General features: G+C 40.8%; 1 protein-coding gene across 1 annotated transcript; it reads right to left on the bottom strand.

The window, feature by feature from the left end:
* Positions 1 to 7,557: 7,557 nt before the first annotated feature.
* LOC125205116 (uncharacterized) lies at positions 7,558 to 9,741 on the bottom strand. The gene has a single exon (XM_048103933.1). The coding sequence runs from the start codon at positions 9,739 to 9,741 to the stop codon at positions 7,558 to 7,560; it is 2,184 nt and encodes a 727-aa protein (XP_047959890.1).
* Between the last annotated feature and the right edge of the window lie 5,625 nt (positions 9,742 to 15,366).

The following is a 15,366-nucleotide window of genomic DNA, read 5'->3' as shown; positions in this document are numbered from 1 at the left end:
GCACCTCTGCAATAAGGCAGCTTGCCTATGCCGGACCGACTGATATGTTCGACGAATACCTACAGATGGGTGAGACGACTAGTCCAGAGGTGCTCCGACAGTTTTGTAAGGGCATGTGTGAAGTCTTTGGTTTGGAGTTCCTACGAAAGCCAACCCTTGATGAGTGCCAGAGACTGCTAGATATGCACGGTGCGGTGCACAGTTCCCAGGGATGATGGGCAGCATTGATTGCATGCATTGGGAGTGGAAAAACTGCCCGGTGGCGTGGAAAGGCCAGTTCACTACTGTTTCAAAAGCAAACATCCTTCGATGATCCTGGAAGCCGTTGCTGCCTACCGTTTGCGGATCTGGCATGCGTATTTCGGTGTTGCAGGTTCGAACAACGACATCAACGTTCTGCAGTCATCGCCTATCTTCAATGATGAGTGCCGGGGAGAGGGTCCAGAGATCAGTTTCGTAGCAAACGGCACGCAGTATCGCAGGGGATACTATTTGGCAGATGGAATATACCCTCGTTGGCCCGTATTCGTCAAGACACTTCGCCAACCGGCTGGAGCGAGGAGACAATATTTTGCGCGAAAACAAGAGGCCACTAGAAAAGATGTTGAGCGAGCTTTTGGTGTGCTCCAAGCGCGATGGGCTATTATACGCTGCCCGGCACGAGTTTGGCACGAAGATGATATCGCGAATATTATGTTAGCATGTACTCCCTCCGTTCCATAGTAATGAAGGCAAAACTTTTCGGCACGGAGATTAAGAAAGTTGTGTTAGATGAGTTAAGTAAAGAGAGAATAAAGTAGAAAATGAAAAAGGTAGAGAGATGAAGAGAGAAAAAAGTAAGAGAGAGTAAAGTAGGTGTGAAAAAATGTGTTGACTTTTACTGAAAAGGAAAATGACTCTATTACTATGGAACGGACGGAAATAGAAAAACGCCCCTGTTACTATGGAACGGGGGGAGTATCATATTGCACAATACGATAATAGAAGATGAAGGATTTGCTACAGAACGTTGGGCACCGGAAGATGGTGCAAGTACAAGTCACGGCGTTGCCTCCGCGCCGATACAGATGGGTGTACCACGTAGTAATAAATATCTGATTAAACGTTTCGCTGATATACGCAGGAGCACAACACATGACCAACTCCAGGTCGATTTGATTGAAGAGGTCTGGGCACGTAGGGGAGGCGGCGTAGCGTGAAGAACATGTGTGATTTTCCGTAGATCAAATTTTCGTTGTAATTTTCCCCTTACTTTAATCCGACGAAAATTTAGTTTTCAATTTTAATTTGTTTTATTAGTCGTTTTTATCTAATTATTTTTAGTCCGATAATTTTAATTGTAATTGAATTAAAATATACAACAAATAAAATAAAGTGAAATGTGGCTAAAAAAAGTGTCCACTATTGCTGCAGAAACTTTTTTTTGTAGCCGTGGACAAATAAAAAATGGCTATGGACAAAAAACGTAAAAGTGTCCAGCCAAAGTGTCCACCCTATTGTGGATGCTCTAATGGCGGACGGAGGGAGTACCTCTTTATTAAATATTCTATATTATTATTTTATTTAAATAATTTAAGATATGTTTTCATGCGTCCGTGTATATATGTTCGTCTTATAGAAGACTTATACTATAAGTCAATGCACGTATCAATTATAAAAATGGCCTGAGGTAGAAAAAGAGACACATTCCAAAAATATGAAATGAAATTAGCATCATCTCTCTCTCCGTATATTAGTGCAACACAGACAAATTCCGTAACAATAGTCATAGAATGAAAGATGACTTGTTTTTGTTCCCATGAAAAGTCTTATCTTCGTACTCATCCCAGCTCTCTATATAAATCATAGGTATTCTTGCAAGTTGCAACCAATCCCTTCAAAGTTCACCCTTTATCAAGAATCCTCACATAAACTCACATCCTCATCATCTGACTGTATTAGAAAATGCCACTTGAAGACACGAAGTTGGTGAAGCAGCTCGAGGGGCCAATGCCGTGGATAGGAGCGTATGCAGCCGTGGCGTCAACGCTCTGCCGACATCTTCCACGGACTCCGGAGCAGGAAATACTGCTTCCCATCCAAATACTTCCCTAAATTCCGCCTTCCCTAAATTGTTCGGGCAAGAAAACTAGTCCTTGCTGTCTCCACCTGCGTGATAAAGCCAATCAAATTCTGCCTCGACTACATCACAACGAGGTTGACCTCAGGCGCTACGTTATTCAGCTCGATGGAGAGGCAGAGCTGCCAGCAGAAACACTGAGCAACATCCTCAAAGAGGTGGATTTAAACATCAAGAGAGGTCAGAAGAGGAAAACAAGAAACCTACTGAATCTTCTGTCCAAATCTTGCAACTTCAAAGGGACGACGGAATTCGACAGCCATCAAGTTCCGTGTTAAGGGTGAAGTTCCCTTAACACGATAAAAGGCAGTCGCCGGAGCTTTGCCGGTCGATCAAACCAAGAATGATACGATAAATGCGTAAAAATAAAATAGAAGGATAAATGATATTTCTTGATTGCATCCAAAAGATAACAATAGCTCCTATATATGATAATCCTACTAATAACCTAACATAGTGAACAAGATTGCAAATATATGGAAAATATATGATAATATAATAATAGAGATATGGGACATATTTGTGGAGATATTCTCGTATCAACTCCCCCATGGTTAAAATCCACCTTGTCCTCAAGGTGCGAACCACGAAGCAACGAAGAATGTTGAAAGTCGAAGCTTTGGCAAGTTATCTCCTCCTGGATCAAATGTATAGTGTTCCCGACTTGCACAAAGCTGATGAAGTGTAAAAACATCCACCATGAAAAATAACTCATTCTTAGCTTTCTTGTGTCGTAGCTCGGACAACATCCACTCAATTAGTGTCGCAAACATGTCCATAATGAGAGCTTTAATAGATATATCATCAAGCACAAAGCCACATCTCTCATTCCTCGGCACCTCAAGCCAAACATCCACGTAATCCTTCTCTCCTTCCTTTCTCTCACCAACATGCTCTCTTACCACAAACTCCAAAAACTCATTAATTTTTCTAGCAACTCTCCTAATTTTCCCACTTATCCCATTCACAAACTTAATCCAGCAAAGCCAAGGCACACACTTCCCCTCATCAAAAATGCCCAACAAAACATCTAATTCTTTATCTAATTCTTCCGTAACCTTCTTGAACTCCTGGCCTTTACCATAATTCCTTCCCAAAGCCACTATGCAAATCACATCATTAGCAAAAGTAGCAAACAACTCACTCAAATTAACCATTGATTTCGCCTCCCTAACTTCCTTATGTGGTGAAGCAACAATCACTCCAACAACTTTCTCACCACTAAAAAATTGAGACCAAGCCACAACGAGAGGCAATGATAATCGAAGCCATGAGGTTTTCCCTCCCAGATCAAATGCGATCACAGATAACAATTCGTGATAACTCCTAGTACGCTTCAAGAACTTCTTTGTAGATCTATGCTTCAAGAACTTCTCTGCAGGCCTTGTACGCACGTTTTTTATTGCGATAGCGATTTCGAGATCATTTAAGGTAACTTGTCCATCGTCATCTCTATCTTGCTCAAGTAACAACATCTTCCTCCCTTCAACGTCAGAGTATCTGAAGAAAATCTTCTCCGAGATGAGCTCCTTCTCATCTAGATGATCATCCTTCGAAAATCCCCCTATAGGAGGTGAATGCGTAACTAACTCGTTCAATGTCACAATGTTGAAACAAGGAGCACACAACGACTCAATCTGATCAACCTTCTCATTATAACTGCACTCCTCCCCTTTCACTCGAGAGGACCTCGAATACACCAAAAATCCTTTTTCCTCCTCATCGTCTAACATAGACGTTTCCTCCCCACATAGAATGGGGCTGCACGGCGAAAACATTTCCTCAATTGATGAAACTTGTTGGTCTTCATGACATCCATCTCTACTTTCCCCAATTCCATGAGTATCACTTGGCAAGCAAATGGTTGGATTCGATACATCTCCTATATCAAAAGTAGCAACATCACAATCTACGACTTCCTTTGCTTCCGTCTCAAAAATAGAGTTCATTGAAGGCACTCTTGATGGTTCATCCCAGTTGCTCTTCGTCCACCATTATCGTTCTCATTGCGCTCGTGACATGGAGACACAAGGGCTGTCGGGAATCATCGGCAAGAGGTGGGGCAGCAACAACTGCAGGCAGCTCCGCCGTCGGTGAGCAATGGTGACTCAGTGGATTCCAACAGTAGGGCAAGCGCTGGGGAAGGGGCTGCTGCACAACAGTAGGTTGTTCATAGGAATGGTATCCTTGGTGAGAACGAAGTGCCTTATGAACCCAGCACGTCGTCTGTTCGATTGCTTGTGGTTCCAGCACGATGTGTGTCCCCGGCAAGTCCCACGTTGTAGCCATCCGGTAGGGCATATTAACGAACTGATCCTCCGCGTTAAAGGCTTTACGCGGCGACTGCTGCGGTGGCTGGCTGAGCAGTTGTTGCTGGTAGGGGGATGGTGGCTGGTGGGCGTATGGAGGCTGCGACGGGTGGTTTTGGTGGAGTGGGCTGGTGGCGGCAGCTGGTGATGTCAATGGCTGCGGTTGGTAGGGTTTCAAAGGAGGAAGCTGTGGGTAATTTTGGTGGGGTAAGGCTGCAGTTACAAACGGTGGCTGCCGGTAGGATTGTTGCAGCGACTGGTAGTGGTCGTTTGACGGCGTCGGCTGATTGTGGAAGTAGTGCTGATATCCGGGCTGCTCTCGCCTTTGTGGTGTGTACCGATGAGAACTAGGATCTGGCTGATATGGTGGCTGGTAAGGCGGGTAAGGTGGTTGTGCTGAGGTGTACCGCCGGGTTCGGTCGGGTGGATCAGGTTCGGGTTGCAACGGAGGAAGCGTTGCTGCTACCCTGCGCTCATGCTCAAGCAATCGGGACTCGATTCTTGCCAACCTAGCGAGAATATTCTCCCAAGTTGCTGCTGTTGAAGTCAATTGCAAGCTTTCAGATGCTTGCGATATCTCCGACCATGAAGGAAGATTGACTTCAGCCATGAGTTCGAAAATGGAAGCACCAATTGTTAAGGGTGAAGTTCCCTTAACACGATAAAAGGCAGTCGCCGGAGCTTTGCCGGTCGATCAAACCAAGAATGATACGATAAATGCGTAAAAATAAAATAGAAGGATAAATGATATTTCTTGATTGCATCCAAAAGATAACAATAACTCCTATATATGATAATCCTACTAATAACCTAACTTAGTGAACAAGATTGCAAATATATGGAAATATATGATAATATAATAATAGAGATATGGGAGATATTTGTGGAGATATTCTCGTATCATTCCGCCTCTGCATCCTCAACAACTCCCTTATTGCTGGTCTCTGCCCGTTGCCACACTGTCCTCCCGAATGTTGAAAGGGAGAAATCCGAAAGCCTGATTCGCAGAGTCATTGAAGGGCTCCGCTATGTGAAGTTCGTAGACAAACTAATACATAGTAAAAGCCAGTTAGCGAAGATAAGAGCAGCAGCAGACGCAGTGAGCATAGACGGTGAGTTTCGCAGCAGGTGGCAGAACAAGGATCTCAGTGAGAAATCATTGAGAGGGAGGAATGCAGAAGAAATACTAAAACAGTTCCATCAAGATTCTAAAGCAAAAGTCGAGAAGTTCGTTACTAATTCCAAATACTGCCTAGTGCAAAACCGAGCATACTGGACCCCGGAGGCCATTGCAGACAACTCAACGTACAAGGATGAGCAAAACAATTCTGCTCAACCACGGAGGCGACAAAACTCATGAGCAACTGTTCGAGGCAATATCCATCATGATCGCGGACATACTGGCCGCTTGCCTCACGAATCTACCACGAGCAATCACCATCAAATGCCATTGAGGAGAGGGAGAAGGGTGCGCGAAAAGCAGCTAAATATCTAGGTGAAACGGAGGAGATCATTGAACTACTACAGCAACGCGAATTTCCTATCCTCGAGGCAGCCTACATCGAAGAATGGCGAGCAGTAATCGGACTGGAAGACAGGAACAATCCATATAAACAGGGGAATTGCATTTCCATCAACATTGAGGATTAGTAAAAACAACTCTATCTATGTAATCTAATCTACATCAATTTGGTTTTAGCAGAAACCAAAAGCATCATATCAAAATGTTAGCCTCAATTTAACTAAAAGAATGGCGAACATTGATCGGATCGGAAGATCAGGACGATCCTTATTTACGGGACAATCGCATTTCCGTCAACACTGGTTCATCTATATAATCTAGTTCAATTTTGTTTTCAGCAGCTATGGCTTAAATTAAAAGCATCATATCCAAATGTGAACCTCAATTAAATGCATTTCGTGTGTTGTGATAAATAGAGCAATTGTGAATCGAGAAACAAAAGAACACGTAAATAGACATAGAATTTACGTGGTTCACCAACGTTGTGTTGGCTACGTCCACGGGCAAGAACGGAGAACAAATTGTATTATGACTACGGTTTTCAGATAATGGCTACGGATTGGATCAGTCAGATCACATAATTATGTGCCCTACTCCCATATAAATAGGCACACGTAAAATCCTATCCTAATTCGGAAATATAATCCTATTCCAATTAGGAAACACAATCCTATACAGATTCAAGGCATACTAACATCGAGAATGAATCAAGAGAAGGAAACGTTTGATCTCGCCGGATTCCGTCGATTGCGAACGCAGCTTCTGTCCAATTCGAAACAAACTCGTCGAACAAATTCCAAATGGTTAAAATAATTAATTGGGAATGAGATTACCTTATTACAGAGAGAAATTTGCCAAAAATAAAAAAGAGACTACCTTTTGTAACATAGTACTACCAAATTAAAAAACAACTATTTATATCTAAATGTGTCCTATAAGCCTAAATGTGTCCTATAAGCCAAAAATAAAAAGAGACTACCTTTTGTAACATAGTACTACCAAATTATAAAAACAACTATTTAAAAGTTGTCAATTTATATATCTAAATGTGTCCTATAAGCCTATTTCGCAACCTCATAATCAATAAGTAATCCATGCTAAATTTTACAAAGTTTGAAATCTTAAATAAAGATGACATAAGACTGTTGTTGATGGTGAGACCATTGATTTAAAAGCCGGAATAGCATGTTGACATCATTAGGGGCCAGGGCCAATGCTACATTATGAAGCATTTATTTCAAAGTTATGTAAAATGTGATGAGCGGATAGGAACTCGTACAGCTCATTTATTTGACAGATATCGACCAACATGACTAAGTCCGTACCAAAATAAAGTGATAGGTAAGGATTTATGAAAAGGAGTACTACTATAAACAAAAAGTCCGCCGGATCATGACAAAAACCAATAGAAACTACGTAAAAAATCGATAATATAAAAGCAAAAGATCCATTTGATCAATCTATAATGCCAAGAAATAACTCAATCCTACCACCAAATTTCACTTAACCTAATTTCAAATCATAGGAAATCGACTACTATTGGAGAAGTCCATGACCTATTGACATTTCTATCCACTATTTAAGTTCATGCAAATAAGTTGGTGATTTTAGGGACTATAGATAGAGATCCGATGCTCGTCCTTACTCGAGCCGCAGCCAACACTGCATTCGTGATCGCCTCCAAACTCGTCTCCTCCATCTCCATCTCCATCTGCACTGCGCCCGGACTCATCACCTATCTCCTGCAGCATCACGCTCCGCCATTCCTCAACATACGCAGCAGCAGCCGCATTCAATCCAGCTGGCAGACCGCGATTGGCTGAACTAGTGAGAATCTCTTCACTTCTCCCCAACAGAATAGCAGCCTGCCGCACGCTCCTCTCTCTCTCCTCAATCCCTTTCTGGTGACACTTGCTCTCTATCACCCGCCCTAAATTGGTGAAACACGCCGCCAAAATGTCCGCGATCATCCTACTCAACCGATCAAACAACTCCTCCCCATCCCAGCCGTTCAAAATCGCGGTGCTGCTGATCCTGTACATCGAGTTCGCCGCGATGATGCTCGGCTCCCAGTTCGCAGGGTTGAACATAGGGCATTCCGGCACGTCTGTTTTCAAAACAGACGCCACCGTTTTGCCCTCACGCGCTAGCCTCTCCAGCGCGTGTTTACTGGTTGAACTGTTTGCACCGATCTCAGCTAGGTCGATTTCTTGCCATTTTCGAAACAGATCGACTCTCAGCCACAAGTCAGCAGCTTTCCTTGCATTCTTCCACTCTTCGCCGCTGTAAAAGCTCTCTTCCACGCTCTTCACCAAGAGAAGGCCATCGCTTACAACTTTCACGATCTGATCGACCTTGCTTTTTTCGACACGAGGCAGCGCGACAGCAATGGATGCCAGCGTGAACACAGCAAGAGACCAGCAGTACTTCGGGTCCTTCCCGTGTATGCTTTCAACGTCAAGGCTGTCGAATTCCGCCACGCCTCTGAAGGTCGAATCGCGAGTAAATTCGATTAGCTTCGTAGGCTTCTTCTTTCTAGAAGCTTCTAGAACTTTATCCACCTGCTTCGGGATGCTCCGAAGCATGTAGTCCGGCAAATCCGCCTCCCCCTCGAGGCGGAGAAAATGAGGCCTCACGTTCGGTAAATATTCGCAGACGGAAACCGCCGTCATCTTCTGGATAACGCAGCGTGAGATTACTAAAACCAGCTTGTTGAACAGAACAATGGAGATCTGAGCTTTGATAACTACACATACAATGAATTTTCTCAAGTTGTAGAGAAATCTTCTGCTTCTTTGGTGCTTAATCAGTGGATGAATTGGAGAATCCTGGCAGTCTAGAAGCTTCCGAATCCAGTAATCCTCGACTGTGAATTGGATCCTGAAGCTTCTATGATCAGAGCATCCGAATCGGACGGCCGTGAACCATCGGAGTGAAGTCAAAATCGTGCCGAAAATCACTCCGATGGTCTGCACTAGTAGAATCCATTCCGTGGAGCAGCCGTAGCTGGAGCGGGTCTGGCTGAGGCTATTATGCGCCACCGCAGTGCGCACAATAGCCTCAGCCAGGATAAGCGCGCTTCCGAGGCAGATGACGCCTGCGGAAGCGCAGGCGGAGTAGCGCGCAATCACAAACTGCGGGCTGCTCGTCTCCGCCATCACCCAATACTTTTCCATCAGTTTCCTCAGCTCCTCATTATCGGAATATTCATCGCTCGCGGATCGGTTGTGATTCTCCTGATATTTCGTCTCGAGGCATTTTTTCGCGGTGGGCGCCATGGCGGCCGTGGAGACGAGGACGAGGACGAGGAGGAGCATGAGGCCGAGGGCGAGGATCTCCTCGGGCAAGAGGAGGCGGTGGCCGAGGCACGACCACGTTCCGGAGATCTGTATGAAGAAGTCGGCGAGGACGGTCAAGATCAGGATGGTCAACGCAGCGACGTTGACCAGGATGTCTCGGTCGGTCATGGAGCCGAGCGAGGGGACGAAGTTGGCGACGGCGGTGGAGGTGAGGGCGAGGCTGCTGATCTTGGCGAGGCGGTCGATGGCGGCGGTCATGCTGGTGGTGAGGTCGACGGGGAGCTTGAGCGCGACGGAGAGGAGAGCGAGGATGGTGGCGTTGAGGGAGAAGTAGTTGGAGGGGAACCAGAGCTTCTGGGACCGGATGGCGTGGATGAGGTCGGCGGCGATTGCGAGGGAGCAGGCGAGTGAGGCGACGGCGACGTACATGCCGATCAATGGCATCGGCGCTTCGAGCTTCTTTTGCATCCAGGACTCGTCCGTGGTCGTCATTAACGATTACGAGTATTGTAAGATGTAGGAGTATGTTTGCTTTCTTTTTTCAAGGAGTAGGATATTAATTGTAGATCGAGGGGCTTTGTGTTGTGGGGTAACTTTATAGGCTTAGCAACATAATATTCCGACAAGTTTCGTGGAATTGTGGAGTTTGGGTACTACCATAATTGACTCTCGTCAGTTAATAGTACTACTAATACTCCTATTTACTATGTATGTGTATGTATGTAGTATGAGGGCTGGGAATACGGGTACCTATGGGTATTTGATCCGAAAAAAATCAGGTACCTAAATCCGAAAACATTGTGAAATACCTACCTGATACCCAATTGGATATAAAATTTTGCGTACCCAAATACTCACTTCGGATATCCAAACTCGACGAATCGAGTACCCATTTTCTTGGCTCTTTACATATGTTAGTAATTGTTTTACTAATTGTTTTAGTTATTTTTTTTATTAAAGAATTCCACTATGAAAGTCAATGTAAATAATACTCCCTCCGTCCATGATTAAGAGTCCCATTTCTAAATGGCGCGAGCTTTAGGAAATGTTAAGAAAAGTGGGTAGAAGAAAGTTAGTGGAACAAGGGTCCCACTTGTATATATTAGTTTTAAATGATATGTGACTGGAATGAGTTAGTGGAATGTGAGATCTCTTTACCATTTATGGTAATTATGAACCGGGACTCTTATTCGTGGACGGACAAAAATGGAAAAACGGGACTCTTATTCGTGGACAGAGGGAGTATCACGTATGCTACAATTAATTAAAAAAATTATTTAAAAATATAAGATAGGTCTTCGAATCAAAATTTATTGATATTTTAAATAAGCGTATGAAATATCTACCCATCTATAGAACTAAAAAGTTAGTACTCTATTTTTTATTCTTCAATTGCAATTACACCTGAAGAATTTAAGAATATAAGAAGTTATTAATCCTTCTTCTTTAATACGAGTCTATTTCTCTCCCGCATGATTAGAATGAGTTGATGGAACGTAAGATTCACTACAAAAAATAATAAAAGTGAAAGATAACAAATTTTTAAAGACAGAACGAAAATAATAATAATAATAATAAGTTACAAATTTTCGAAGACGGTAGAAGTACCATTTAGAAGGAAAGATGGGGGAATAGCAGCAGGGGGAAGGAAGAGAGGGATTGGTTTTTTTTTTAGGGGGGGGGGAATGGAAGTAGAGGGATGGGATGGATGGGGTGGGGCCCAGGGGGGAGAGTCGCAGTAAGGGGGGGTGGGAGAGGGGAGAGAGAGAGAGAGGGGTAGGGTGGAGGGGGAAGGGAGAGCGGGGTAGAGAGAGAGGAATAGTTGGAGAGAGAGGGGGGGGGAGGGAATAGACTATCAAAATTTGAGGAAGGGTTATTATTTTCAAGAACATAAAATTTGAGTAGATAAATACACAATCACATCTTTTCTTTCTTTGATTATTTGTCATAATGAAATAATTATTTTATGCTTGCTTTGATCGGACCGATTATTTAACACGGGTCACACTTATATTTTATTTAAGCTATCAGATGCCCATTTAAAGTTGATAAATTAACTTCTTGCCTTATCTACCCTTACCAAACACCTCCTTAGAGTACAAATGAGTAGGAGCTCCTACTTGCGGACGAACCGAACATGAAACTTCTCTCCTTTTATCGTCTATCTTACGAGAATATGCATTTTCTAATTTTAGAAACTCTTTTCTTACTGATGGGATGTGAATTATTTTCTACTAACATTACTTTATTTACTTTTTCTCTCCACCTCTCTCATACTATATTAATTTTGCATTAAAATTTATGTCGTATCCAAAGTACATATTCTTTTTGGAATGGAGAGAATACATAACTCCGTGACAAATTTGAAAATAATAAAACCAAACAAATTAACAAATGAAACAATACAAAATATATAAGCAGTTGCCCTGAAAAGGGTATGTTTAAAGTTAAAGTTGACGAGGGACCATGGCCCTTTGTTGCCTTTATATGGATAAAGATGGACAATGGTAGAAATCAGTTTTTTGTCAGAACATAAATCATTTAATCATACGCGCAAAGATACTGTATTGACGAAACTGCTTTGCAATTGTTGGTTGATAACAGTAGTTTTAACTTTTAAGTATTTTCTGGGTAGTTCATGAGCTTTGATACGAGTCCCGAGTATGAACTGGACCTCGACTTACCATATCATAAACACTATACTTTTGTATATCCAAAATGAAAACTTTGAAAGGCACTACAGTTGAAAAAATGAATCAACGCTGGGTAGCTAATTTGATAAGATGGAGTACTTTGTACTTTGTAGTGATAATTGATAAAAAAAAAAATCACTATTAGCCCTATACATTAAGTTATTTATAACTTATATATTATTATAAAGATACTAATAATAATGAGGGTTTGACTATCCATTACTACTACTTTAACTATTCTTTTCCGTCTATCTCTTACTTCCTCCGTCCGCCATTAGGAGTCCCATTTATTGACGGCACGAGTTTTAAGAAATGTTAAAAAAAATGGGTGAAAAAATGTTAATGGAATATGAGTTTCACTTGTATATATTAGTTTTAAATAAAATGTGAGTGGAATGAGTTAGTGGGAGGTGAGACCCTATTATCATTTATGGTAAAAGTTAACCGGGACTCCTATTCACGGACGGACTAACGTAGAAAAACGGGACTCCTATTCGCGGACAGAGGGTGTACTTTACCAATTTTGTCTTAACTTTCGTGCCATATCATATGCTCATATTTTTATGAGACGGAGGGAGTATTAACTAGTATAGTGAAAAATCATTTTACGTACGTAATAAAAATATTCCCTCCGTCCCACTTAAAATGAAACATTTTAGAATCGGCACAAGATTTTATGTAGTGTTGTTCTATGAGTTAATGAAGAGAGATAGTAAGGTAAGAGAGATGAAAAAGTAAAGATAAAATTATTTTTATTTTAGAAAACGTTTCAATTTTAATGGGACAACCAAAAAAGAAAAACGTTTCATTTTTAATGGGATACAGGAAGTATATTATCAAAATTCATGTCTAGTAACAGATAAAGATTGTACGATACAGCTTCCATTTTGTTTTAACGTTACATAAAAAAAAATATATTATGGAAAGTATATATTGCCACATAATATCAAATTATTTTTAATTCTTTATTCAAAGTTCTCTCCAGTGTTTTAAAAATCAGACTGGACCGACCGATTCGACCGGTCGGACCGCGAACTAGCAGCTGGTCCGGTTCGACCTTAAAAACCGTTAGTATGTTACGCCGCTTTGGACCGCTGGTACCGGCCGGTCAGACCGGTTGAACCGAAAACCGGTTTTTATGTTTAAAATGCTTGTTTAAAATTTGAGACTAAAGGGGATTGAACCCTGGAGGTCTATAACATAATTATTGGGCTTGATTTCAACCATGCCCTTACACTTGCATCAACCTTTTTTAATAACCTATATTATATACTCTCTTCGTACAACAATAAGAATCACATTTTGTCATTTTAAATTGTCCCACGATAAGAGTCACATTTCACATTTACCATGAATGATAATTAGGTCTCACATTCCACTAATTCAGTGCACTTATATTTTATTATAAAACCAATATAAAAAAATAGGTCACATATTCCACAAACTTTTTCAACTGTTGTGGGACGGAGGGAGTATTAAGCAATTAAACTCAACGTGTGTTTTCAATAGAACTATCGTATCTGCAATTGTTCGTACATCATACTCTCCCCACTTCCAGAATATGCACTTTGGGTTTGACACGGGTTTTAATGCAAAATTGGTAAGGTAAGAGAGAGGTAGAGAGAAAAAATAATTAAAGTATTGTTAGTGAAGAATGAATCCAACCTTAATAGAAAAAAGAGTTTCTAAAATTAAAAAGTGCATATTTTTTTGGGACGGAGAGAGTATTAGATTAGAAGATACTATCAGTTATTTCATCGACGGAAAAATTGAGCTATCCGAAACTAGATTGGATTTGGAGGCTAAAAACATGTCTTTTGTTGCTTCATTTCTCTTTTCTTTGGTGTTATTTTTACAATTTTATTGTTTGCATTGGGTATGTGCGACCCTTTGCTTCTGTGGAGATACTACTGTTCCCGTGCTTTTTTGGAGATACTACTCTTCTGATTTTTCGCTCGTTAGATTAGGGCCGTGGGGTGTGATCATTGCTAAATATTAATCAACATAGTGAATTAAAAATGTCAACAAATAATTTTGTTGACATATTTCAATATAAAGTGTTGACATTATGTGTTGACATTTTAATATCATCAACGTTTTTAATACACTGTATTGATGAATTAGCAGAGTTAGCAACTTAAAAAATTAGCAATATAACACAACCCTCAGGGGCATTTAGTCTTTATTTGGGTTTGTTTTCTCATTTTTGATGAGAGGTTTGTTTGTTGAAGACTCTTGCTTACTTTGTGTTTAAACTCTAACTCTTTTTTTTATTAAATCAGATTAGATGGCCATTAATTCTATTAATGGTGAATTCAACAATAGAATTTGATAGAGTTCAATTAAAACAAACATCAGCAATTTATCGTCAAAGTCAATGATATGCCTTGATTTAACTTTATTCTTTATGTTAAGTGCTAACCATTGTCGAGTAGCACATCATCGAACCCCTAGCTGCTTATGAACCTATCGTTTGATATATCACTTTCTCAAGTAAATAGAATAAATTTTCCCTTATCCAATTGCCACTTAACTTTGTCTCGAATTAGATGCTTGAGTAAAAGAAAATGAAAAAAAAAAGATCTTTGTAAAGAAAAAAGGCAAGTAATAATGATCATGGCTTGTCTGTTTGTAGAAAATGATCCTATAATTGGAATAATTATTATGAATTTGAACTATCTTATCATATCCCGGCTGTCAATATATCTAAAAAGAGATATAGAAAAGGATAAACTACATGTGTCCTAGATTGGATAAAGTAACTTATACTAGTAATGGGAAGTTTGGAAAATGAAACTTGTGAGGCCGGACAATGTGAAGAACGTTGAGCAATTCTATTTTAGTCTATTTTGAAATGAATTCTATCTATACATACATTGATACAATTGTTGATACAATTGTTGCACTGTGGGATCAATGACAATTTCAAAAGTTGAATTTAATGGAGTTTTTTCGACTTTTATGGGATGACTGCAGGGCCTATTGACCCATTTGACCTCACCTCGCTTTGTCACGGTGTACTTTTGTAGAAGATATTAATGAATAATTTGATCAATTGTAACAATTCGTTATCATCGGCTCGAAAATTCCGAGCATATGCATGTACTCGTGAATTTCCGAGCATACGCAAAGTGCTCGCAACATCCAAACACAAGTAGGTGCTCGCATTATTCAGCACAAGTATTCCGAGCACAACAAGGTGCTTGAAATGATCGCACAAGGTTGTGTTGACCAGTTTTGTAACATCCCGGAATTTAGAACCCTAACCTTAGAGCCCTAAAATTTATTATCGATGACGTGGAAGATGTGAATTATTTGATAAGTGAATTTATTACATGAGTTTATTTGATTGAGAAGTTTGAAAAGTCAAATTTGTTGACTATTATGATGTGGCATATGTGATTAATTAATTTATGAGATGAAT

The sequence above is a fragment of the Salvia hispanica genome, chromosome 6, assembly GCF_029641045.1.
Source record: "Salvia hispanica isolate PSC_SH4W2 chromosome 6, Shi_PSC_v1, whole genome shotgun sequence".
Taxonomy (NCBI): Eukaryota; Viridiplantae; Streptophyta; class Magnoliopsida; order Lamiales; family Lamiaceae; genus Salvia; species Salvia hispanica.
The sequence above is the reverse complement of the archived record's forward strand: the minus strand, read 5'-3'. Positions and strand labels throughout refer to the sequence as shown.

Excerpts from the sequence above, each read along its gene's own strand:
- LOC125205116 (XM_048103933.1), bottom strand. The coding sequence starts at position 9,741 with ATGACGACCACGGACGAGTCCTGGATGCAAAAGAAGCTCGAAGCGCCG.